The sequence below is a fragment of the Salminus brasiliensis genome, chromosome 3, assembly GCF_030463535.1.
Source record: "Salminus brasiliensis chromosome 3, fSalBra1.hap2, whole genome shotgun sequence".
Taxonomy (NCBI): Eukaryota; Metazoa; Chordata; class Actinopteri; order Characiformes; family Bryconidae; genus Salminus; species Salminus brasiliensis.
Genome location: NC_132880.1, coordinates 6,670,537 through 6,696,787, shown reverse-complemented (window position 1 = coordinate 6,696,787; position 26,251 = coordinate 6,670,537). Strand labels below are relative to the sequence as shown.

The window sequence follows — 26,251 nt, the reverse complement described above, 5'->3', positions numbered from 1 at the left end:
CTGACCCCGCTCTGTAACTTTACGTGGTCTGACACTGTGACTGAGTTTCTGTGATTCTTAAACGCTTCCACTGTTCAATAATACCCCTCACAGCTGATGTTGGAATATCTAGGAGGGAGGAGTTTTCACCAACTGGCTTGCAGTGGTGGCTCCTATTACAGAACCACACTGGATATTTAGTGAGCTCTGTCCCATTCTTTCACCAATGTGTGTAAAGGCAGACTGCATGGCTAGGGGCTTGATTTTATACACCTGTGGCAATAGTACTGCATGAAACACCTATATTGATTCTTTGTTTATGGGTGTGTCTTGGTCCGCTGGTTGAGTGCACACCAGATTTCGAAAGGCAGGATTAGTTTCTAAAAGATTTCTGGTGCATTCGTTTGAAGTATGAACACAATATGAACCAAAGGCATCTAAACGAACCAAACGCAGAGTTGTACATGGGCACAGATTCACTCCTGCCCTCAAATCCTAGTACCAACCCTGCCCTCTCACTTCACCGACATCATATCGTCTAAGTCCGCCCCCGCTTCATCACGGGTGATGTCTCCGTGCAGACCTGCCTAAGATTCTGTGCTTTACCTTCTTCTGTCTGACTCTGTCTGTAGCTTAGCGGGGCTGTGTCCCAATCCACACACTATACTACACAACTATGCAGTGTTTCAAAACTAAACACCTTAAGAACTACATTCATTAGTGTAGTAGCCTCAGTAGTGTAAAGACGTGTGTGAGTTTGGGACGCAGCCACAGTAATGTTAATTTTACAGCTTTATTGTACGTCATTCCGAGAACAAATTAGCATGTGTGCATTATCAAGACCGTGGTTTAATCCAGGTATCAAGATGCCTTGGGTTAATAAGACAGGTTTAAGGATCCAGTGATCATTTTTTCTTTCCCGCTAGTTATTGTGTGCATCACGGAGGGCCCGCAGACCCACCCACCTTATGTAGATTTTACTTGCAGCCTTTCGTCATATGGAGGTAGCTAGGAGGTAGTTGATACTCAAAGGAGTACATTATCAGGTTCATAAATATTTGGACAGTGACACAATTTTTGCAGTTTTGCCTCTGCACTCCACCTCAGTGGACCTGAAATGAAGCAGTCACGATGTGATTGAAGTGTCGACTTACAGCTTCAGTTTAAAGGGTTTAACATAAATATTGCATTAACCGTTTAATTACAGCCAGTGTGTGTGTGTGTGTGTGTGTGTTCATGAGTTCATGAGGACTCCAGTGCTGTGCAGTGTTTGAGCATGCAGTGCTAATGCTAGCTGAACTGAATATGTCACTCAGCTGAGGGGAGAGAGAGGACAGCGAGCGCTGGAAAGAAGGAGTGCAGTGGGCCGTCTGTCAGCTCTGCTGTAGCCCCACAGCTGAATTATTTGTGCCTTAAGAACGTGCCACTGGATCTTCTGATGCTGTTTCATGCCTGTGCTTTCTCTCTCGCTCGCTCTCCCGCTCTCTCTCTTTTTCTTTCTGTAACTTTATCTCTCTTTCTGTCTCCACCCCTCCACTCCTTTGCTTCCTATTTGTATTCTTCATCTTCTAACCCCCCATTTCTGTGTCTTTCTACCCCTCTCTCCCTGTGTCTCTCTTTCTTTGTCTCTCGACCCGCCTTTGTTCTCTGTGCTGAGTGTAGATGTGTGGAGCAGTGCTGCAGGGGTGGGTGGACCGTTGGGTAAAGGCGTTAAAGCTACACCAGGAAAGGATAAATGAGCAGCCAGTCTTCTGCTTACCTGGCCACTATTGTTGTTGATAATAGAAGCTAAACTTCTTATTTTACCTGTCTCACTTCTCCTTATACCACCGGGCCACTCTGCTTACTTTACAGAGCCTGTAAGTGTGTGGAGACACCTAGCCTTGCTCAATCATGTTTCCATTTGGCTTACAAATGTTTGGGCTACCCCTGGTCAAAATGTCTTTAGAAATACGCTGACTCCTCAAACCTTTCACCAACAGCAGTAAAAAGGCTATCAGAAGACAGCAAAGCATTTCCGGGTAGCCGTGTCCTCAGTTCACAATGTAATTAAGCAATTAACAGAAATGGGGGACGTCAAAACCTTCATCATAAAGTTCAGAAGAAACCACCTAGTTCCTCACCACAAAAATCAGTGCTATACGTTTTAATGGCACATCTTAACAAGCTTAATGCAATTTGCAAAAAGTCCTGTGGACTAATGAAGTAGTAGTTTTTAAAATAAAACCTTTTGGCTGCAATAAGCAAAGCTGTGTTTTGAAGAAAACATGGTTCAGAATTTCATGAAAAGACCACCTCTCCAACTGTTAAGCATGGGAGTGGATCGACCAGGCTTTGGGTTGTGCTGCAGCCAGTGGCACGGGGGACATTTCAGTGGTAAAGGGAAGATTGGATTAATTTAAATACTAGCAGACATCACACTATCTGTAAAAAAATAAGCTGATGATGAAAGAATGATTGCTTCTACAGTAGGATAAAAATCCTACACACACCCCAAAGCCCATAGAGGACAACCTCAACAGGTGGAAACTGAAAGTTTTGCCATGTCCTCCACAGCCGCTTGACCGAAACATCATCAGTAATCTATAGATAGACCTCAAGACCAGCAAGATGGCTCAAGAATCTCACAGAACTAAAAGCCTTTAGGTAGGAACAGGAACTGAGAGTCTCCATTGAAGTACTGACCATGCAGGGTGCCCAAACTTTTCCTTATGGACATAGTGGGTCAAACTGTTTTTACTCTTTCTGTGTTTCTTTTTTTAACATCTTGAAGTAAACCCAATTTCATGCAGTTGTTTATATGATGTCCTCCATTAGAAAGCTTGCTGACACTGCCTGTCCTTCAAAATGAAGTATGGGAAGTGTAACCATGGTGACAGGCATTATCGATGGCACTGCTGTGGGGCTCTCTTGCTTTTATACCGCAGGTTTGATCCAAATATTATTCGGTCAGTGATGTCAGACAGCAGCCGTTGTTGTTACTTAGCAACAGCTGATCAGATGGAGGTATGGTGAAAACTCTGTGCCCTTATCAGATGTAGGTAGAGCAAGCTGAGCAATCCGACTGGATGGTCGTAACTAACTGTTGCATAATGTATTGTAAATGTAATATGCAGAAGGTGGCATGATGGTGCTGTATAATGAAAGACCTGGGCCTGGGGGACTCTATCGCTCTCTTGCTCTTTCTCTCACTCTCGCTTTCTCGCTCTCAAACTTCCTCATGTGTCTTGGAGAGTTTCTGAAACACCCAATTAAAGCTCAGTTGAAAGTTTTGTTACTTCAATGACTTCAAATAGACTCAAATAGAATTAAAAGTGGCTGCAGAAAGTGCAGAGTGCCCTGTAGAACTGCAGAGGAACTTTCTTAGTACATCCAGAATCTGCAGTACAGCATAATCAAACCAAAGTTGGTTCGGCTTGCTTTTTGCTTTGCTTTGTGACCTGGTTGCATTATCATGCTTGAAGCAGCCGTTAGAACATGTTAAGCTGTGGCCATGAAGGGATGCCAGTGGCCAGCAACAATACTCAAAAAGCCTGAGGCATTCACAACAGGGTTAATTGGTATTAACAGGCCCAAAGTGTGCCAAGAAACCATTCCCCACACCATTACACCACCTCCACCAGCCTGGACTGTTTACACAAGGCATGTTGGATCCATGCATATATGTTGCTCAGACCAGACTACGTTTTTTCAGGCTGCAACCTTTCAGTTTTGATGAGCCTGTGCTCAACTGCAGTCTCAGCTTTCTGTCCTTGGCTGAAAGAAGTGGAACTTGACATGTTCTTCTGTGGTTTAAGCCCATCAAGCCCTTAAATTCGGATGTGTTGTGCGTTCTGAGACGCTCGTCTGCTCACCTCAATTGTACAGAGTGGTCATCTGAGTTACTGTAGCGTTTCTGTCAGCTCCAACCAGTCTGGCCATTCTCCGTTGACCTCTCTCATCAACAAGCTGTTGATATCTGCAGAATTGCCGCTCACTATTGTGCTGGAAATCCCAGGAGATCTGCAGTTCTAGAAACATGCCACAAGTCATGCCACACTCACAATGAATGTTACCTGAAGCTGCTGGCCCGTTTCTGCACCATTTAATGCATTGCACTTCTGCCACACGATTTCTTGCCTGGTTTGTTTTTAACTGGGCTGTTTTTCATGCTGCCTTTTTGTGGTTGCATTTTAATAACGGAAGCAATAGGTCAAAAGCAGATGTAAGGAACAGACAATTGCATGGATCACTGTATACACATCCTACATCACTATTTAATAGTGTTCTCACCGCACGCACGCACAAACACACACATACATGCACACTCAGGCAGAAAGCTCTGTCTGACTCCCACACCAGTTCTGGTGAAACTGGTAATGGCAAAGGTAGCATTCAAATTGCATGCAAATGTGAAGCAGTTGGAAGAAGTGTGTGCATGGAATATCCAAATAGCTTCTTCGGAAAGAGCACACGAGCCGGCGCAGCTCCAGGCAGCCTGAGTTGAGAAGACGCTGTTGACACACGACAGAAAAATGCACAAAACACAAACACACATGACAATCCCTCCGACAGCATAGCCGCTGACCGGTAGATGACGTATTGAGGACTATGTGGCATACGAGAGGATGTGTCTGACCTCACAATCATTCTCAGTTCGCTTTTTTTAAGGACTGATCCAGTGAAATCCAGAATTTTCCAGCATTATTTTTAAATATACACTGATTACACAAGTGTGACTGGGTAGGTGCTGTTTACACAGTAGAGGAACACAGACATTAAAACCCACCCCCAATCCCATCCATCCCAATATGGATTCATGCACATTGTACTCAAATGCACTAAATGTCCAAATGTTTGTGGACACCCCTTCTAATGAATGATTTCAGCTACCAAGGTTGCATCTGTTACTGACACAGATGTCCAAAAGCACACACACACACACACACACACACAGAGAGAGCTTACATTGTTCCTGTTAAGAAGTATTGGCAATAAAATAGGACTCTCTGGAGCAGATAATAAACATGAGCCTATTGGCACCATTTCTACTGGCAGGTGTGGGCTAGAGGAGTATTAACCCCCCCCAGAACAAACAATGAAAATGCAGGTGTCTCAATACTTTTGTCCATATAGTGGATATACTATCACACTGCAGTGAGGCATTTTTACACCACTAATCTGTCTTAATCCGCTTGAATGCGAGCCACTTCTGTCACCACGCAGACATGAAACTTACAGAGCTTGATTGGACGGGTTTGATTGGCAGCTAGCGTGGGGTCTGGGAGTGGGACAGCATCAGACAGCTGGTGTCATACAGGCCTCTCCGTGTCACATTCAATCTTGTCAGGGTGAAACTGCAGGCGTCCCCGTGTCCCCCATCCATTTGTACCCTATCACAGGAGAAAGACAGCAAAATGCCTACTCGCATTCCCGCTGTCAATTCCCGTCTCTCTGTGAGGTCCCGTGCATCTTGCAGACACGGATGAAATTCCGTTTCCAATGACGTGAATTCAGATAAGAGTCGACGCTTGGGAAGTTCTGAACGCTCGTCTAGACGTCTTCAAAAAAGTTCTGAACGCTCGTCTAGACGTCTTCAAAATTCAAACGAAACTGCCTGAAACTGAGAAGCACTTCCAATAATGTACGCACACATTAGGACGGTGAGAGCCGGTGAGATGTTCATGTTTCCTGATGCACGCACATGAGCTGTCACACAGCCTCTGTGGATTTTCAGCTCATCAATCATTTATACTGAGGAAAGAAGAGTTCACAGAGGACAAAGGAATCTGCTATAATCCAAGATATTCAGCTCATTCAGCAGCAGGATATGTGCATACATCCTTCAGGCCTACTGAACATATGATTGCCTACTCTCAACATTAAAAAACCTCATAGTATCACATTATACCCCAACCATCCATAACATTAAAACCACCTGCTTGATACTGTGAAGGTCTCCCTAGTCCCTCCAAAACAGCTCTGCCACATGGACTCCACAAAACAGGATCTGTCATGTCCTGTTAGTTGTAAGATGGGGCCTCCATGGATCAATGGGTGCCTACTCATTGAGCGCTGGTGTACTGGTTGTCCTTTCTTGGTACTGACCACTGCATACTGAGAATACCCCACAAAATCTGCCTGATGTTCTGACCCATCTAGCCATCACAATTTGTTCCTTGTCAAAGGAGGTGTTAAGATCCTTATGCTAGCCCATTTGTACACCAATCAGCCATGCCATTCGCATCACTGACAGGTGAAGCTAATGGCATTTACAGTGGCACCTGTTAAGGGTTGGCAACAAGTAAACAGTCCGTTCTGAAAGGTGATGTGTTCCAAGCAGAAAAATGGGCACCTTGAACCTTGAAGACCTGGATTGGATTGGATTGGATTGGATTGGAGTTTTTAGCCTAAAGGGAGAATTTGGGATTTGGAAGGCTAGGATGGAGGAAAGCTTTTGATGGGCTATTTTGGATGAATTTGATTATTTATGGGACTATTCCGCATTAAATACAGGAGGAGTTTGGGCAGTTGTGTATTAGGTGCAGTGGTGATCATCCAATATCCTGAATATCCTGTTGCTGAATGCAATCAAATCCTCACAGCAAGTCTCCAGAATCTAGTAGAAAGTCTTTTTCCTTGGACAGTAGAGACAGTTACTCCAACAAAAGCAGGATAAACTATTTATAATACCCTTGATTTCAGAACACACAATGAAAATGCAGGTGTCTCAATACTTTTGTCCATATAGTGAATATACAATCACAATGAAGTGAGGCATTTTTACACCACTAATCTGTCTTAATCTGCTTGAATGCGAGCGACTTCTGTCACCACGCAGACATGAAACTAACAGAAACTAACTTAATTGGATTTTTATGGGACTATTCCGCATTAAATAGGGGTTAAGTCTGGCTGGAATGTAGGTAGATGTCTGTTTAACATCTATTGCTTCCATTACAATCTAAAATAACCTAAAGGAAGCCCTGCATAATAAGAACGATAATACCAGCGTGACAGAGGACTGTGTTGTCACTTGGAGCTCCACTCCAGGATCCTGAGGTTGGATGAATGTGCCTATGTCGTGAGAAAGGGCTAGAGAGCAGGGGAGGAGATGGAGCGTGTGATGAAGGACTGTCATGGTGGGTGATGATGGAGAATGACAGTGGTTGGAGAGAGAGAGCGAAACTTTGGCCCACTTCTCAAACTCACTGGCCTATTTTCAGCCTCTCCATAATGTCTGGTAAAGTGTGATGGGAATGGCTTGGGAAACCTTGTGTTTTGTTCCCCAGCTCCGAATGTTTGTTGTGTCCTCCTTTATGGCAGTTTTTTTCCCCTTGCAGGCCCTCTCTCCCTCTGCAGAGTATTCTCCATGGGCCCTGTTCGGCTCGCCCTGGAAGTGGGGGAATAGGAATATTTTCACGGATGCTTGAGTCAAGCTTGTGTGTGTCCTACATGGAAAAATGAAGATGAATGGCCATGTGAGGAGCATCATGCTGAGTCTGGAGGTTGACATGCACTACAGTGCATGGTCAGCAGGAGGCAGTAGAGAGCTGAGGCAGTTGTTTTTTTGCAGAATGCCCTCTGTGTGAATAATAACTAGACTCTGTTAAGTGTGTGTGTGTGTGTGTGTGTGTGTGTGTGTGTATGTATATAACTCATCCAAAAAGTACTGGGGACGGAGCACCCCTCTAGCCTACACCTGGCATTAGGCATTGTGCCAACAGGAGTCTATTGGCAATGGTTCTGTACAGGGACTAGACATCTGAGACAGCGATGGGTACAACTTAAAGTAGCAGCATCCTTTCAATATAATGTGTGTCCACAAACATTTGGACATGCAGTGCATGACCCCATGTCCCGACAGTGTATAAAAACAAGCCTGTGTGTGTTACTTGAAGCTCCCCATGTCTGTCCGACCGTATCTTGGTAGATTTGGCTGCTTGTATGTGAGATCATTTTCATTGTTGTTTTAAGCTTATCATGTTATAATGTGTGTGTGTGTGTGTGTGTGTGTGTTTGCAGTCCTGAGGAAGATCCTGAGGGAAAGCGAGATATCTGCAGTGAGATTCTCCAGATGAAGGCTCTGGAACGACTTACGTCCACGGTGAGTCAGTGTGTGGCTGTATGAGAAAGATCATAGGCCCATGCCATTAGACAGGGGCATTCAACACTGTCTATATATGTGTGTGTGTGTGTGTGTGTGTGTGTGTTTGACTCACTGGTCAGTGCTGGAAGTTGCTTGCCCCCTGTTTGTGTAGCTATACAGTAAAGCTCATGGCTGCCGTTTGAACCCAAAGGAGAACCATCTGTCACAGTGCTGTGAGCTCCCTGCCACTGGGGCAGAGAGAGAATCACTCATACTTACCCCCCCCCCTTCTCTTCCTTTCTCTCTCTCTCTCTCTCTCTCTCTCTCTCTCTCTCTCTCTCTCTGTCTCTCTCTGCAACTGTCCTATAGCACAGCCCACACACACACACACTTTACTGCCATACTGCACTGCATAGCAATGAGCTTTCAGATGCTGAATGACAGGAGAGATATACTGTCATGTTTTTGTATATAGGAGAGTATGAGAAACAGCTCTGCTGCAGATGCTCATTGATGTATGTACATGTCGGGAGGGTTTTGTGTAGCTGGACAGGACCAAGCAGAACATGCTTTTGGTCATCTTCACATCTCCTTCTATATCACGTTGATCACTCTCTAGGTGGCAGTGAGAGCCAGCCAGGCTAAAGTATAGCCTCCTGTCTGTCTGTATTTATCTGCCTGTCTATCTATTTATCAATCGATGTTTGCCTGTCTGTCTTTCTATCTATATCTATCTGTCTGTCTGTCTGTTTTTCTAGCTATCTATCTAATCAAGGACAAATGTTTAACTAATCATTATATTGATTTAAGGTAATATCGCCCAGCACTAATTAAAACTTAAAAAGTGACCTTTTATAAATAAAGCTAAATATATACCCCCAAAAAATGCTAAACCCCCCCCCCCCCAAAAAAAAAACCCCCGTTTCTGTTGCCATGGAGACACAGCTGTCTCTGAATCACCCAAAAATTCAGGATTAGGTAGAGAAGTGGAATCTGAGTGCAGGACATTCTATCAGATGCTAATCACTAACAAAAACCATGTGCATTTTCAATAGGCTATGTTTTTTTCCATTTATACAAAAGACTGTTTTTTACAGTAATAAGTAAGTAATAAAACTTTTAGTAATAATAATAATAATAATAATAATAATAATTTGAGTGCAGGACATTCTGTCACAGTGTACTAAGAAAAAAGTAAAAAATGCTAATCGCTAATAAAAACCATGTGCATTTTCAATAGGCTATGTAAAGACTGAACATGTTTTACAGTAATAAGTAAGTAATAAAATAATAATAATAATAATAATAATAATAATACAGTATTAGGCTAATGCAGCTACCACGTACTGGAAAATTATGCCCTGTAACGATTTCCAGAGTCAAATAGACTTGTTTCTGTGGTCTCAAGCCTTCTACGACATGTTATGTATTGAGAAAGGCTTCATGATAGCTGCTAGCTGCTGTTTGTAGTCGTTTTTACAGATTAAAGTTTATTGTATAGTGTGAGAAACTCTAGTCTGCTTGAGATTTTCCTTTGAGGCAAGTGGCTGATAATTTAGGCTTATTGGTGTTGTAGAAGCTTCCCCTGCTTGTTAGCCACATGTTAGCCTTCAGTATGGACGCCAAATATTTTGACTGATTGACTACATTTGGGTTTAGGGGGAGTTTTAATTGTAATGAGTTTTAAAGGTTGTGTTTATGGGGTTACTCTTGAAATCAGCAGTTGCACTCATATATCTTTGGCAGCCCATTGTATGTGCCTCCTTTTTCCTGTAACAGTTGACCACAGCAGCGCTGCAGTATCAGGCCACATGGGCTCCTTGTAGCTTTTAACATTTCAAAGTCAATCAGGGCTGGCGTCCCAAGGTGCAGTGCAAGCTCCACAGGCCCAGAAGTCTTGGGCAGAAAAACTTCTACAGAGCTTCTCCATTAAGGGGGAACTGTTGAGCATTAATTACCACAGCACTCTGGGCCTCTTCAGAGTGTGTTTTTAATTTTTCAACATTTGCTTTCATGTCCCAGCTCTTTCTTAAATGCTGCAAATGCGCTCTCTCTGCAGGCTCCCCGAGCTTAGACCCCATTGCTGAAATCAAACATGTTTTGTGCCTGTCATCTCTAACAGCCGAGACTTCGCTTGCTTTAGAAATGCTTCTCTTTTTGTTCCACAGGTACAAAATGAACTAGCCGCAGCACTGGCGAGGAAAGCAAGGAAGTCAAGTAAGAGCGGTTTTGATAAAGGATAAGGAAATGTGGGCTTGTTTAGTTCGATCTGCAGTGCTTTCACTTTTTGTAGTGTAATATGCTTTGGGTTACTGTGTTCAGGTTTATAATTTGAGATGAAAATTGATATTGGTGCTATTGTGATTGGTCACAGTGTCGGAGGAGGACACCTCGGATTCGGCAGAAAGTTCCCCTCAAGAGCCACAAAAGCCAGTTGAAGACAAAACCAAGGTACAGTACAACAACGTTCACAACAATAGAACACACTTGGATTACGAGTGCACTCCAACAATAAGGGCAGCATGGAGAATTTGTGTAGATACATAAAACATGGTAGCGTACAGAAAGTTCCAGTTCCACATGCTGGTCTGTTTTACTGTGGATGCAGGCCATCTACAACATCCAGGCAGGTTTTGATAAGTTAAAGAGGATAAAGGGTCAGTGTTTCTTCTAGGATTTCTTCAGCAGCGGCGGCATACCCACTGAAATGGGTGAATTTCATATAAGGGTCCATAAGGAACCATGTTTGTAATAGAAATGTGTAAGTGTGAAGCTTCACACTGACTCTTTTTACTAATATTGTTCTTTATGGAACCCAAAGTGGTTCCTCTTTGGCATCTATCAAAAAAATAACTCCCCCCACAATATTCCTGGTTTACCTGCTTGAAGGTATATTTATTGCTCTTTGCCTGCTGTTAACATCAATTCAGTGATCACGCGACCCCATGTAAACTCTTGATGGCCCGTATGGAATGCTGCATCCTGCCTGAGGCTATAGAAAGGTGTAATGGACTATGAGCTGTCTCAAATGAGCTGTGCGTGAGCTATGTATGAGCCATTTGGTACCTCCAGAGACCAATGAGGTTCAGCTACATTTCCTAAGATTTCTTGGGAGAAATAAAATGGCATTCTTCTAATTAATACACAATATGTACAAAATATTGGGACAACTGCTCATTCATTGTTTCTTCCAAAATCAAGGGTATTAAAAAAGACTTTATCCTGATTTATATCTGTCCAGCTAGTGTCCAGCGATGGTTTGTATTCAGCAACAATAGTGTTAGTGAGGTCAGGATTTAAATGATCACCACCTTACCTCACCTAACCCCCAACTCTCCAAACCATCCCAGAAGTATTGGATGGAGCTCCATCATTGCAGCAAATATAGTTACACTGCTCTACAGCTCAGTGCTGGGGGGCTTTATACCCCTCTAGTCCACACCTCACATTAGGCAGCATGTTGCCAATAGGTATATGTTTATTTGCTCTGCTCCAGAGAGTCTTATTCTGTGTGTGTGTGTGTGTGTGTGTGTGTGTGTGTGCATTTGCACATCAGTTTCAGCAATGGCTGCAACTTAAAGTAGTGCAATGCATTCATGTAAAGGGGTGTCCACAAACATTTGGACATATAAATAAGCAGTAATAAAGTCAGATGTTGCAGTATGGCTTTTCCATTGGTGATACAAATGTGAGAGCACAGTGGGACTTGAGTGGGCTGCCCTGGGGAAAACAGAAAAGGGCTTTTGCTGTGCTGGGGGATATTTCATAGTCACTGAGGGTCAGAGTGATTTAGAATTACTGGTAATGACTCAGCATCGCACTGAAAGATACAGATCACAAGGCGAAGCATGAAGACCAATTTCTTGTTTCTGTTTTAGAAAGCCATGTGTCTGGCAAAGTGCAGGATTTGTTGTTTCTACAGTAGTTATGTTATTTAGCCGTTCTCTTTTTGCTTTATTGTCAAGGTAAGCATGAATTATGTGATGTGAATATTCATATTTTCATTTGTATTTTTGTGTTTTTGCATGGTGTGGAATTGGCGTGTGTATGATAAGACTGTGTTTATGTGTGTGTTGGGTCTGAGTAAGTGAGTGAGTGTGTGCTGTTTGGGCGGAATGGGATGGAGTGCAGGAGCGAGTAGGCGAGGGCTCTTGGCACGTCTTCAAACATGGGAAACCTCTTACTCTATCTCAATAATTCATCAGCCTCAACACAATTACAGCAATGCACAAGATCAGATAGAACAGCAGCACACTGCACTCACTCTGCACAGGCCTGAGATCAGACTGACTGGTCCGCTCTGCAATAGGCACTAGAACAATGTTACAGTTGGGATTGATCTTAAAATAATTAATAGATATTAATATTCATATTTTCATATTCATAAAAAAAACTGAAGCTTATTGACAATAAAAACATAGTAATAATAGGCATTTCAGCTGCCACTATAGGTTCTACTCATCACTAATTAAAGACTAAATAGCGCTAAATCATTCGCATAACAGGGTGGTAATTGTGCATTATTACAGCTACTACCTCCACTTATGTAGTAATAAACTGCATAATTACTAAAGCTTGATGTACAGTGAATAAATAAAATGCTACCCTTAATTCAAGTATGCCACATACACAGATAAGCCATAACATTAGTACCACCTGCCTAATATTGAGTTGGCCCCCCTTGTGCCTTCACAACCAATCTGAAAATTAGAGGCATGGACTCCACAAGACCTTTTAAATCGTCCTTTGGTCTCTGGTACCAGACGTTAGCCGTGAGTTGTGAGATGGGGCCTCCAAGGATCGTATCAGTGAGCCTTATGTGCCTTATGACCGTTTTGTCGGTTCAACGGTTGTCCTTTCTGAATATTTTTGATAGGTACTGACCACTGCATACTAGGAACAACCCACAAGACCTACCAGATGTTTTGGAGATGCTCTGACCCAGTCATCCAGCCACCACAGTTTGGTTCTTGTCAAAGTGGCTCAGATTCTTAGGCTTGCCCATTCTTCCTGGTTTTAACACTTTCATCACCTTCATTACCTTCAAGAACTCAAGACTGTTTACTCGCTGCCTAATATATCCACTCCCTTGGCAGATCCTACTGTAGATGAGACGCTGAAGATAGAAGTTTTTCACTTTTATAAAAGTTTTAATTCATCAACATGAATCAAACATCCCCATTGTTTCATATTTTGGGGTTTAGAGACTGTGATTAGAGATGTGGTTGATATATAGTATATGATTAGCCTAATGATCAGCTATCCAAAGGTGAAAAAATGTATTTACTGCTCTCAAAAAGGAACACACTAAAACACACTCAGTCTAAAATGTTTGTTGCCTATTTGGGCAAGATTTCGTGGGAACGGATTCACTACAGCACTGTCATCCCAATGCACTCTGCTATTAAATAAATCAAATTTGCTTCAAAGATAGCTTGACCAAACAGAAACGTTGGAGTAAAATCAGCGTTACAAAAATCAATTGTTGGCGCCGGATGTGTGTCTCTTTACTGGAATTCTTCATAGCAGGGAAACAGAAGCTTTCGCTACGTGATTGTCCATTCTGTCCATCTTTCTTCAGAGCAGCCACTTTAAGTCATTTACTGTACTCCTGGTTTTAACTAGTGGTTAGCTCAGCTGATTTTGGTGTCATGTGAAAAGGAAGGGTCTGTTAATCTTAAGCCAAAACGGAAGACAGGAGCATTGTTCTGCTGCACATCTGGGTCAGTTCAGGAGCATGACCTCTTCAAGCTAAAGCCAGAGAAAGGCCATATCAAACAGATAATGCAAAAGAAGCAAACCACAAAGCAGTACATCAGAGTTTAGTGCTTAGGCTTGCAGTGGGAACTTTACAGAAGCAAAGAGGACGAACAGAGGAAGAATGGAGAAAACCTCCTGTGAAGTTACATGCTTTGCCTCCTTTACTAAATGAAGTTCATCCACTGTAAACATTGGTCTGCAGGGTCTAAAACACACTCATGGCTTATTCTAGGTGCCCTAGAATGGAAAACTTGAATAATGAGAGTACATGGAAGTGACAAACCACAAACCTCAAACGCTGTTGTGTGTTAAAAGAACACCCAACAGCTGTAAAACAGGCCAATTACAACAGTCTCGATTGGTAGTAATCTGGATTCTTTATATGTATGCCCCCACGTTTTCATGCACCCAGCCCATAAGCTTTTGAGCTACTTTTTCTGAGACCCCTTAACACTCCAAGGCTTATTACACACTAAGGCGTATTATTCAGTAACTACAGTGACTTCTGGTGGGCCTATTCTCTGGTAATGGAAGTTTGTATTAACCTTTTTAGCCCACTGGTTGGCTATAAGCTTTTTAAGGTGTTAAGTTGTTAAGGTGTAAAGCTGATTCTCTGGAGCAGATAAACATGAGCCTGATGGCACCATGTCTAAAGCAAGGCCTTGGCTAGAGGAGTATAAAGCCCCTCAACTCTGAGCTGTGCAGCAGTGGAGAACTCTGTGTACTAACACTAACCCTTGCCGCTTGTCTTATTAATATGCTTGATTTAAAGGGGAAACAATGATTGAGCAGCAGTCCCAATACTTTTGCATGTTTTATATTAAGTAGATAAATTACAGTTCTACTCAGGAGTGTCCAAACTTTTATGCCTATAAATTCTAGACAAAATGCTTCAATGGTGGGAGATCAGGTTCTGAGAAATATGACCTGAGTCTAAGAGGTGACGTGAATAGACAGCTCCCGCTGGGTTTGGGCACACATTTCAAACTCTTCCCTGCACCTGCACAGGCCCGAGATCAGATACTCTGAGAACACGTACTGCACAGAACCGAGCACAGCTGGACTGAGGAGGAACTCACTGCTTTCCTCCGTCTACCTCCATGTATGGACAGTCCCGGTGCAGGGGCCTGGCCGTCTTGCGTAAGAGGAGTGTTGACCGTAGTTAGTTTTAGATTGCAGCTAGTATTTATTCCCATGCTTGTTGTGGTTGTAAGGGGGTTACAGGAAGCGCTGTGGGCAGATGGCCACTCCGGAGGGTCTGGGGCAGGTCCAGCAACAGGGCTTATCAGACATGTTTATTTACTGGGGAAACTATAGCAGGATAATGCTGTTGAGTGAGGTTGTAAGCGTATTGGTTCATGTTTGTGTGTGTGTGTGTGTGTGAGAAAGAGAGAGAGATTCAGTTGGTTATTTATAGTTAACGATACAGATCTCAGGCAGAGAGACAGTTTCTCATTAGTGGCGCTGAGTGAACAAAGAAAACGACATAATAAGACTACTTAGGTTTAAAAATAGACTTTACTGGAAGACGCACCCTAAACCTTAATGTCACAGTCAAACACACATTCAAATTTTGTTCAGCTCGAAACAATCAAAGAGCCGAAGCTTTTGTAGACATGAGCAGTCGACCCCATTAGAAGCCTATGACCAGCAGGGCCGAAAGTGTTATTGCAAACTTCCGTTACCAAAGAATAGCCCCACCAGTTTGTACAGAAGTCCCTGTAGTTACTGAGTAATACACCTTAGTGTATAATAAGCCTTGGAGTGTTAAGGGTTAATAAATGTGAAAATAGATGAACATGACTGTAGCATTTGTGTTTAGGCAGCCTTATAGGGTATTAAAAGGTCTCTTAGGAGGCCCTAAAACCTTGGTCTCTGGCTTCTCCAGGCTCCAGCTTCACTGTTGATCTTGTTGATGTTCTTGTTTTTTATCAGTTCACTTAAAAATCCATGGTTTCATCTCCAGTGCTTCACTTATATTCGAGCTACTGTGTTAAGTCACTCACTAAAACTGCATTTTGCCACTTATTACGCATCTTCACTGTCTGCTCAGCAAAGCTGATGCTAAACCATGGGTAAACGCCTCCATTCTGTCCTGCATTGACTACTGTTAACCCCCCTTTAGTAGTCTCCCTGTCTAATTTGCTTCAGGTCAAGTCAAGAGTCAATCAAAGTACAGACGTAAGTCAAAATCAAGCAATTGGTAAGAAGAAAAAAGGACAGCAAGATAATGCTATTAAGGGCTGCCATCTAGTCACCTACTTATACAGTTATTATACACTGGTTATAGTGTAAATTATTTTTTTATCTACATTTGTGACTGAGTGTCTTGCTATCCCTGTCTGCTGTGACACTGAGAATTTCCCCACTGCGGGACTAATAAAGGATTATCTTATCTTATCTTATAATTGGTCTAAATTATTCTACTAGTACTGCCAGTACCCATCATATACTCACTAACTCTTATTGTGACATAACTCATCACAGTAACGATAACATATTGTCTTATTATCCAGAGAGCTCCTCTGTGGTTCACCCAGAGCTTATTACCATCCTTATAACCATCTCTCTCATTCTCCTCTTTGCGTAGATGTGGTCAAACCTCAAAGACACACTGATGAATGACCATCTGCTTCACCAGAAGCCACCATTAAAAGAAGTCTGAGTGACTCATCTCCACTGCTTCCTTCAGGCTGCATGGAGAAATGCACTATTCCATCCTTCGCACATACAGTGTGTGTTTGATCACACACACACACACCTCACATTAATATTTCAGCATCTCTAGACATCTCCCTCTAACTGGGTTGAAGCTAAGCCTCCCATGTACCATGACCCCTGTAGGTCCAGCAGCTTCTAGAAGTGAACTTGCACAGTAAATTGATCTCAGGCCTCGTGTGTCGAAAAAACCGCTGCTATACGTCCTGTGGATGTTTTCTTTTCATTAAGTGTGTGCTTCTGGACATTTTTATGAGTGCACTGTGAGTGTTTTGCTGGCCGCCTGACTGCGCAAAGCCCATTGTTTCAGTGGCACCATGGGATGATTTACCTCACAGGAAGAGCTGTGCCTAGGGCCAATCCAAACACTGCCCAGTGTAAATAAACAAATGGGAAGGGGTCTGGCTGGGGTCTGGATACTGTAATACACCCCATGTTTCAGCTAACTCTGCTGCGCTACTGTGGTACTAAATGTTCTGTGGAGAACATCCAGGTTTTAGCATGGTGAGAACATTTGATCACTGTTCATTTGGTAGTGATGTAGCTTGTCTACTTGTCAGTGCTCAAATTGCACAAATTTGGAAAAATTCAATCTTAAGATCAGGATTATGGTTGGAGAAAGGGTTAGGTTCAGGGTTAAGGTTAGGCTTAGGTTTTAGGTTGAGGTGAAGGTGTATAAGCAAGTAAGTGTTGGATTTAAGTGTTGGGTTGAGGTTGATGTTGAGTTATTGTGAATACTGGGTTTAGGTTTTGGTTGAGGTTATGATTGAGATTAGAGTGGTGGTTGGCCTTAGATTTTGGGTTGGGGTTATGGTTACAGTGGCTAGGTTTAGTTTTTGGGTAGAAAGTTAAAGTTAGGGTTAAAGTTACTTTTGTGTTGAGGTTAAGGTTAGTGTGGTTGTTGGGTTAAGGTTTTGGGTTGAGATTAAGGTTAGGATTATGGTGATTAAGGTTAGGGTTAGTGTGGTTGTTTAAATTTTGGGTTTGACTTTAGATGAGGGGGTTGGTGTGGTTGTTGGGTATAGGTTTTGGGCTTGGGTTAAAGCTAAGGTTAGTGTGGTTCTTAGGTTTGATGTTAAGATTTTGGTTTGAGTTTACAGTAAAGGGATTATTGGCTTTAGGCTTGAGGTTGGGGGTTATGGTTAGGGTTAGAGTCGCTCTTGGGTTTTTCTTTTAGGTTGAAGTTAAGGTTGAGTTATGTTCTGAGTGTTGGATTTAGGTTTTGGGTAGAAGTTAAAGCTGGGTTTAGAATGGTGGTTAGGTTTATATTTTGGCTAGAGGTTAAAGTTACGGTTAAAATTAGTTTGGGTTAAGGTTAGGGTTAGTGTGGTTGTTGGGTTTGGGTTTGGGATTAAAGTTTATGTTGAGTTGTGAATGTTGGATTTAGGTTTTGGGTGAGGTTCGCGATTAGGATTAAAGTGGTTAATGTTGGGGTTAAGGTTAGTTTTAGGTTTGGAGTGGTGGTTAATGTTATGGTGAAGGTTAGTGTTCGTTTTAGGTTTTATGTTGAGTTTAAGGTGAGCGTGAGAGTTGGGTTTGGGCTCAGGTTAATTTGTAGTTATTTAGAGTTGAGTTTTGGGTTAAGGTTAGGGTCAGAGTGAGTATCGGGTTTAGGTTTTGGGTTGAGATTAATGTTGAGTTATTAATTGGGTTTAGGTTTTGGGTGGAGGTTAATGTTGAGTTATTAGTTGGGTTTAGGTTTTGGGTGGAGGTTAATGTCAGTGTTAGAGTGAATGTTTTGTATTGAGGTTAAGTGTTATTATAAGAGTTGGGTTTTGGGCTGAGGTTTATATTAGGGATAGTTGTAGGTTTTAGGCTGAGACATGGTAACGTTGAGCGAAAAGTGAAGGTTTCTTAACATTTCCCTAAAGTTCTGGTTCTCAAATTGGTCTTCAGGCCCTGCTCTATCTAGATTTTTCTTCAACCAAACTCAAAATTGACTGCCTGGAGGACAGGCTTGAGAACCACTGACAGTTAGTTAAACATAGTTATACTGTAGACAAAGATAATTTGAGCATCTACAAAATACTGGACATTTATGTGGTCAGAATGAACGGCTCAAAGACATCTTATTGGTTCCTTAGGCTACTGGTTGGAGTTTATCTGGACATTACTATAAAGATACTAAGATAGGAACCCCCACCCCCCACCCTACCTCCCTCCCAGTGGGTTTATCTGCATGCTTTACATTGAAGTGCATTAATTATCCATTCTATAGAAATACCGTTCATATATGTGTGAAATACAGATTTACTGTTACTTTCCATTTAATGAACTTCTGTTTCTAAGCTCTAGGTACTGTTAGCTTACACTTCACACCTTCCTCTCTTTCATTTTCTCTCCTTCTGCTCTCACACACACACACACACACACACACACATTACAGTTACATAAACACACACACACACACACATCAGATGTGTATCACATCTGCCCAAGCCTATTGCTTCTAAAACATCTTCCTGTCAGGAAGCAGAATACTCCCGGGTTTCCTTTTCTCTGAGTTGCCCTGCTCTGAAGTGTGAGTGCAGTTAAGTTGCGCTTTCTGTACTTTTCCCGCCTCTTTTTGGGAGGAGTTACTCACACACACACACATGCACATACAAACACACACGCTGAGGAAATACACGCGGGCGCCCTGGCTCATACTTCAGTCTAGAGCAGGGACAGAAGCAGCAGGGGATGAAAGCGGGACAGATACACACTCTCAGATACAAACTCTTTTGGGCTCTTGTACAGCACTGAGAATTCAAGCCCCCCTTACATACACACTCACACACCTTTCTGGAGTTTATTAAGGACTTAGTCTGCTCTCGTGTCTAAGAGTTTGTAGCTTACCAGGCTGTGTGTGTGTGTGTGTGTGTGTGTGAAAGAGAGAGAACGTAATGGGCAGCATGGCGTGGGACTGTGGGTTGAAGTATCTCTTCTCTTTGCCTCCGGCTCTTCAGCAGAGCGGCGTCTGTGCCCTGAGAGCGCCCGATGAGTTGTCCCGTTTGGAGATGGTCCAGAGGCTGGCCAAGGATGGCTGCCGCTTTCTCCAGAACCCGAACTACCGACTGCCCGACCGTTCGACACAGGTCAGAACCACTGTCATCAATTCAACCTTTACTTTGCACAGTAACTGCAGCTTAATTCAGGACTGTTAGTACTAGTACTAGACTCCATTATTGGACGTGTGTGGTTTAATCTCAGGTCAGCAGTAACTGCATCTTAATTTAGGACTTCTAGTACTAGTACTAGACTCCATTATTCAGCCTTTTGTGGTTTAAGCTTAGGTCAGCAGTAACTGCAGCTTCATTCAGGATTTTAGTACTAGTACTAGACTCAGTTATTCAGGCTTGTGTGGTTTAAGCTCAGGTCAGCAGTAACTGTAGCTTCATTCAGGGCTGTTAGTACTAGTACTAGACTCCATTATTGGATGTGTGTGGTTTAATCTCAGGACAGCAGTAACTGCAGCTTCATTCAGGACTGTTAGTACTAGTACTAGACTCCATTCTTCAGGCTTGTGTGGTTTAAGCTCAGGTAAGCAGTAACTGCAGCTTCATTCAGGACTGTTAGTACTAGCACTAGACTCCATTCTTCAGGCTTGTGTGGTTTAAGCTCAGGTTAGCAGTAACTGCAGCTTAATTCAGGACTGCCAGTACTAGTACTAGACTCAATTATTCAGGCTTGTGTGGTTTAAGATCAGGTAAGCAGTAACTGCAGCTTCATTCAGGATTTTAGTACTAGTACTAGACTCTATTCTTCAGGCTTGTGTGGTTTCATCTCAGGTAAGCAGTAACTGCAGTTTAATTCAGGACTGCTAGTACTAGTACTAGACTCCATTCTTCAGGCTTGTGTGGTTTCATCTCAGGTCAGCAGTAACTGCAGCTTAATTCAGGACTGTTAGTACTAGTACTAGACTCCATTCTTCAGGCTTGTGTGGTTTAAGCTCAGGTCAGCAGTAACTGCAGCTTAATCCAGGACTGCCAGTACTAGTACTAGACTCCATTCTTCAGGCTTGTGTGCTTTAATCTCAGGTCAGCAGTAACTGTAGCTTCATTCAGGGCTGTTAGTACTAGTACTAGACTCCCTTATTGGATGTGTGTAGTTTAATCTCAGGTCAGCAGTAACTGCAGCTTCATTCAGGACTGTTAGTACTAGTACTAGACTCAATTATTCAGGCTTGTGTGGTTTATGCTCAGGTAAGCTGTAACTGCAGCTTCATTCAGGATTTTAGTACTAGTACTAGACTCTATTCTTCAGGCTTGTGTGGTTTAAGCTTAGGTCAGCAGTAACTGCAGCTTCATTCAGGAGTATTGGTTCAGCAGAGCTGGCACAGTTTTAAGCCTATTGAGGTTTGTGTTTGAGCATGTACTACATGTGTATGAGTGTGTGTGGGAGGGGTGTGCTGTAGCCTGCAGCAAGGTGACACACACACACAAAGCTGAGTTAGGGGGCAAGGGAGACATAGAGAGAGAGTGTGTGTGTGTGTCTCTGGAGAAGCAGTGCTCAGTACCAGAGAGACTGGAAGCCCTCTTCAGAGCGACTGCCTGATTAAGCACCGCACAAACACAGCAGATGATTAGTGAACTTTACAAGCTCTGTTTGCATCTTTGGAAATGGAACCCTGGGGGCAGTAAATGAGCTCAGCGGGCTCTGTAGTCTAGACTACCTGAGGGTGTAGAATGGGCCTGAAGAGGAAAGAGGTGCCATAAAAGGTTCCTTGAAGTGAAGAACCTTGCTTTATTTGTAATGATATAAAGGTTCACACAAGAACTGTGGAGTGAATTTGCAGTATAATCACAGCAGTGCTGCTAGTTGTTGGACTAATCCTGTTGGACTTAGCATCTGTTTAGTGTGCAGGTGCTTTGGGACATCCTTGTTTAGCCATTTGTTCTGAACTCCAGTTAACATCATTATGTTGTGCAACTGTCTGAACTCGTAGCTCATTAGGCGCTTTACTGGAGAAAATTGGTACTGGTTGACTTGTTGGGAAAGAGAAACCCTTGAAACCCTGTTATTAGGAGTGGAAAGCATTGTGTGCATTGCATCATGTGAGAAAGCACTGAAGTGCAGCGCAGTGATGTGCTTAGTCGGGGTGTGGTTGAGGTTTCCGTGCGTCTCTCCTAGGTCTAGCACTCCATAATTGGTTGTCAGTGGCAAGTGTATCCAGTGGGAGCAGAAGATGGTATAGGGTTTTTCAACACTGATATTGCAGAAGGCTGCTGTATGGCAGTGAACCTTAGGAAAAATCACTCACTTGTATTGTGTGCTCCGAGAATCCCGACTAAATTCAGGCCTTCTTGAATCCTGGTTGGATAAATCCAAGACTGGCTTGTTTGAGCACTCCAGGAAAAGCTGAGCAGAAGATATGTAGAGAACTGATATCTAAAGCACTCCCTTTTGGAGGAGAAAGATTTGAGCTCTCAGATAATATCTAGAAATAGAAATAGCTGAATCTGGAGTGATGGTGCACTCTTCTACTGTGCATCAACACCTGCACAAATATGACCTTCAGGGATGAGTAATCCGAATAAAATTCGAAGAGATATGACCACAAAATGACCACCCAAAGGTTTTCTAAAATCTAAATAAGCCTGATGTATTTAGTAAACCAGTAATTTGGAATGATGTAGTTAAAATAAAACTTTAAGTATGCTTGGAGAAAAAGGGTGAAGAATTTCATGAAAAGATCACCTTTCCAACTTTTGCTTGTGTTGCAGCCAGTGGCATGGGAAACCTTTTACAGGTAGAGAGAAGAAAAGACTCAAATAATTCAGCAAATTCTGGAAGCAAACAAACATCACACTGTAAAAAAGCTGAAAATGAAAAGTGGAAGTCCTCTTCTGCAGGATAATGATCCTAAACACACCTCAAAATCTACAAGCTGCTTCAAGAGGTGCATGCTGAAGGTTTTTCATGGTCCTCACAGCTCCCTGACCAAGACATCATTGAAAATCTGTGTATAGACCTCAATAGAGCATCTCACAGACCTAGAAGCCCTTTGCAAGGAAGAATACTTGACTGCTGAAGGTGTGGTCCTTTATATTATCAAACATTCTTGCTAGGAAATGAAATGCTAAGTCACTGCTGAATTGCTTCACAATACTTCACAATGTGATGCAGAACTGGAAATAGCTAGGTCTAGCTTGGTGAATGTCTTGCTTTGTGCATTCACTGTACCTCATAAGGCTTGAGAAATGGCCTTTGATTTGACTTCGGATTGCCTAGCCTCACAATGGCCATAGCCGGGTCTCTCCCTTCCTGCCATTGATGACTCCTGGCGCTGTTCTAGTCGCCATGGTGAAAGAGCAGACCTGATTTCTGCCTGCCTCATGCAGTCACTTTCCTTTTTCAGTCTCCCACGGCTACATGCTCCTTTCCATGCTGTTTACCCCTCCCAAACAGCCAGTGTAGCACGTAGACTTCTTGTTCAATATTTCCCCAGTTTTGGCCTTGAATGCTGTATGGAATTAATGAGACTAGATCAGGTCTTGATTGCAGAGGTTATATCGAATGGGAGTGTCCGGGATAGGGCCAAACATCAATGGGAGATTGGCCAGCATATCAAGCCGATGCCATTGGCATTTCAGTTAATGTGGTATATGGTGCCCTAATTGTATTTGATATAATGACAAAATTGGGGCCGGACAGCAGATTTGTGAGGAGTTTGGAGTATCTCCCCCCATGGCTTTCCTCTGATTTACCTCCACCTCCCAAAACACAGACATGGTAGATGAATACAATTCCCCCTAGGTATGAGTGAATGATGTCTCCTGCCTTGCTCCCAATGATTCTAGGGAGGCTCCAGACATCCTAATTAAAAATAAGCAGACAAGAAGATGGACGGGTAATAACAAAATTGACAGTAATGGAAATCAAGACTGACTTCATGCTATTGGCTACACTCTTAAAAATAAGGGTGCTTCAAAAGGTTCTTTGAGCAGTGCCATAAAACAAAGGTCTTCAAATCAGGACTTTAAATCCAATTTTCATTCCTGGACTATGTGATCTTTGGTAGGTGCGACACTACATGGTCAATCAGCTGTTCCCTTAATCCTTAATTTCCAGTGATTGCAAAATCCATGACTGGAGACTGGATTGAAGATCTTGATTTGATGACCTGGGCCATTGAAGTAGCACTTTTGGTTCCATGATGAACCATGTTTGTAGTGGAGATATGTGAATGTAAAGAACATTAGAACCTTAAAGAACATTTGCTTGATATTGAACCAGTTCAAAGGTTCTTCACACTCAGGCATGTCATTTCCAGGCATGTTTTGTTTATAGAAACCAAAAATGATTCTTCTTTGCCATCGCCTAAAGAACCATTTGAAGCACCTTTATTTTTAAGTGTGCATATTTAATCAAATACAAAGGATTCGAATGGCCAGGACCTAATTGTGCAGGCCTTAGGCAGCTTCCAGAAATTGTATAATGACAGGATAGAGGCTCTTAGAAGAGCTTGTGCTTAGATGACTTGGAAGGAAGAGAGCAATACGTTGCCTCATTCAGTTACACCATGCTGCTATTCATTCACTAAAGTATTCAAGGACAGAATATTGCAAGATGGTTTCCACTGGCCTGTGAACCTGGACAAATGAGGCATCACTGGGGGCATTTTTCTACTTTGTTTGATGTGACTAGCTTGCTATGCTAGTCATGGAATTTGCAACAACACAGTAGTCTCAGTATCAAGAGTTTGTTAACATTAATGACTGTAGAAAACGTGGACAGTTGTCTGCCATGTTGTCAATTTTGTAACCAGAGCCTGTGCAGTAGAGATCAGAGGTGGAGCCAGACTCGGCTACTCATTTGGTAGAGCCGCCTAGACTCTTTTCCCAGACCAAATGTGTCTCACTAATGTTAGCTGGCTAACTAATTAAAAGTAAAATTGGCCATTTTACACAAACTTCAGCCTTACTGTATACTGCAGCCAGCCAGCAGCGGTGCTAGACCCATGGAGGCTTCACTTTTGAGAGATGTTGCATTGTCCACGCTTTCTACAGTCATTGGTTAACATTCATTCGAAAGCTTGACCACCAGAGCATTCTCATTTCATGAGTTTTGAAACTGAGACAAAATTGCTAGGCTAAGTTGCAGGCGTTAGCATACTTGTTTTTAGCCATGCAGCTCAACTTGAGAAAGATTTGGTGGTTGGTTTCCAGGGTACTTCTGAAATCTCCTAGCTTCCCATTAGCCTATGCAAGGTCCTGGCCTCCGAGATTAGCGAGCCATTAATTAGCAAATTACTTAGAGCAGCTTTAACCCAATTAGCTCAGACAACTGCAGAGATTCAGTCTGCAGATGAGATTCAGATCAGTGCCTTCCTGGCCAAGAAACCTCTGCAGCTCGTGTAATTTGATTACTTCCGTTGTTATGAGAAGGAGGTTTCCTGTGTGGTACATAATACGTAAAAATGGATACTTCACAGTGCGGCAGGTATTGTAAATCGGATAACCTGAGGGTCTTGCGGTGTTTCGTTCCCACATTTAGCATTGTGTTTTGATGGGTAAGTGATTAGATGGTGTCTTCCTGTCCCAGCCCTTTTGATTGCTGACTGTGACCTTTTTCCAGTAAAAGGGGTGACTTACCGTATCGCAGCACGACCTCGACCCTTTTAGTTTCAGATTGCAGCCAGGCTTTCTGGGATGCATGGGGTGTCTGCAGCTGTGAACACACCCTGATGCGAATACAAGCTCACACATACACAGTTTCCCTAAGTTACTTTGTGTTCAGTAACACAGGAAAGGAACGCCAAGTGCTTCCTGTAGGCTTTCCATGAAACCCTCCTTTCCTTTCCTTTACGCTGTAGGCCTTATGTCAGCCCTGCACACGCATATATACACACACACGAAAGCAGGATGGCAGCAGGTGGACCTCTGAGTGTTCTTACCAATTTTTTGGTGCTACACTGTTGACGCCATTCTTGGACACATGGAAAGAGAAAAGTGTACTATACATCACATGTAGGTTCATAAAGCTTTAAAAAGTGATTCATTTGGAGGTTCCTTAAGCCAGTGGTTTCCAGCCCTGGTCCTGGAGGACCCCCTATCCTGCCTTAAACTCGGGGAGAGCTTGTTAATGAGCTGAATAGCAAGATCAGGTGTGCTGGGACAAGGAGTCCTCCAGGACCAGGGTTGGCAAAATTGTTCTTCAATGTGAAGGTGATTCTTTGAAGAACCATGTACTTAAGGTTCTCTAGAGAACCAAAGGTGGTTCCTGCCTGACATTCCTCCATACAAGCTTATTTGACACCTTCAGAAACCCTTGACCGAATGCTTCATCAACCAATGCTTTTGATATGGGACTGCCGCTGAGTGTATCTGAGGACATGAGAGGAGCCGAAGATGGAAAAGTTGATATGAGTTTAGAGCTCAGGATGTTTCTGTTGGACCACAGATGAAGAAAAGACTTGTCATATCTTCAAGCATAGTTATGGATGAGAGAAAGAGAGAGAGAGGTCGCTAGGCTGAGAGAGAGAGAGAGAGAGAGAGAGAGAGATACGCTGCAGGAAAGTATGGTGAGGTAATGTCCTGAAAAATGAGTGATGAACATTGGCTTGGCAGAGGAGGGGGACAGGAAAGCAGGGAAGGAAAGGGAGGAGAGAACCTGGCTGTGGGCCTTCTCTCCTTTGTCTGTAGGTTTATTACTAGATACTTTCACAGGTGAGAGATAGTGATCAGGTACATTGAGCGTTACATGGGCATCTCTGTATTTTGGTCCACCTTCAAGAGTATTGAG

General features: G+C 42.9%; 1 protein-coding gene across 4 annotated transcripts in view; it reads left to right on the top strand.

Annotated features, from left to right (window-relative positions):
* The window catches only part of rapgef5a (Rap guanine nucleotide exchange factor (GEF) 5a), a 97,696-nt gene that overhangs the window by 27,928 nt on the left and 43,517 nt on the right, over window positions 1-26,251 (top strand). For all 4 annotated transcript variants that reach the window (XM_072675313.1, XM_072675312.1, XM_072675311.1 and 1 more), the window contains exons 6-9: window positions 7,984-8,065; window positions 10,216-10,264; window positions 10,422-10,498; window positions 19,474-19,602. In XM_072675313.1, the coding sequence (XP_072531414.1) occupies window positions 7,984-8,065; window positions 10,216-10,264; window positions 10,422-10,498; window positions 19,474-19,602 (337 nt within the window). The remainder of the gene's footprint in view (window positions 1-7,983; window positions 8,066-10,215; window positions 10,265-10,421; window positions 10,499-19,473; window positions 19,603-26,251) is intronic.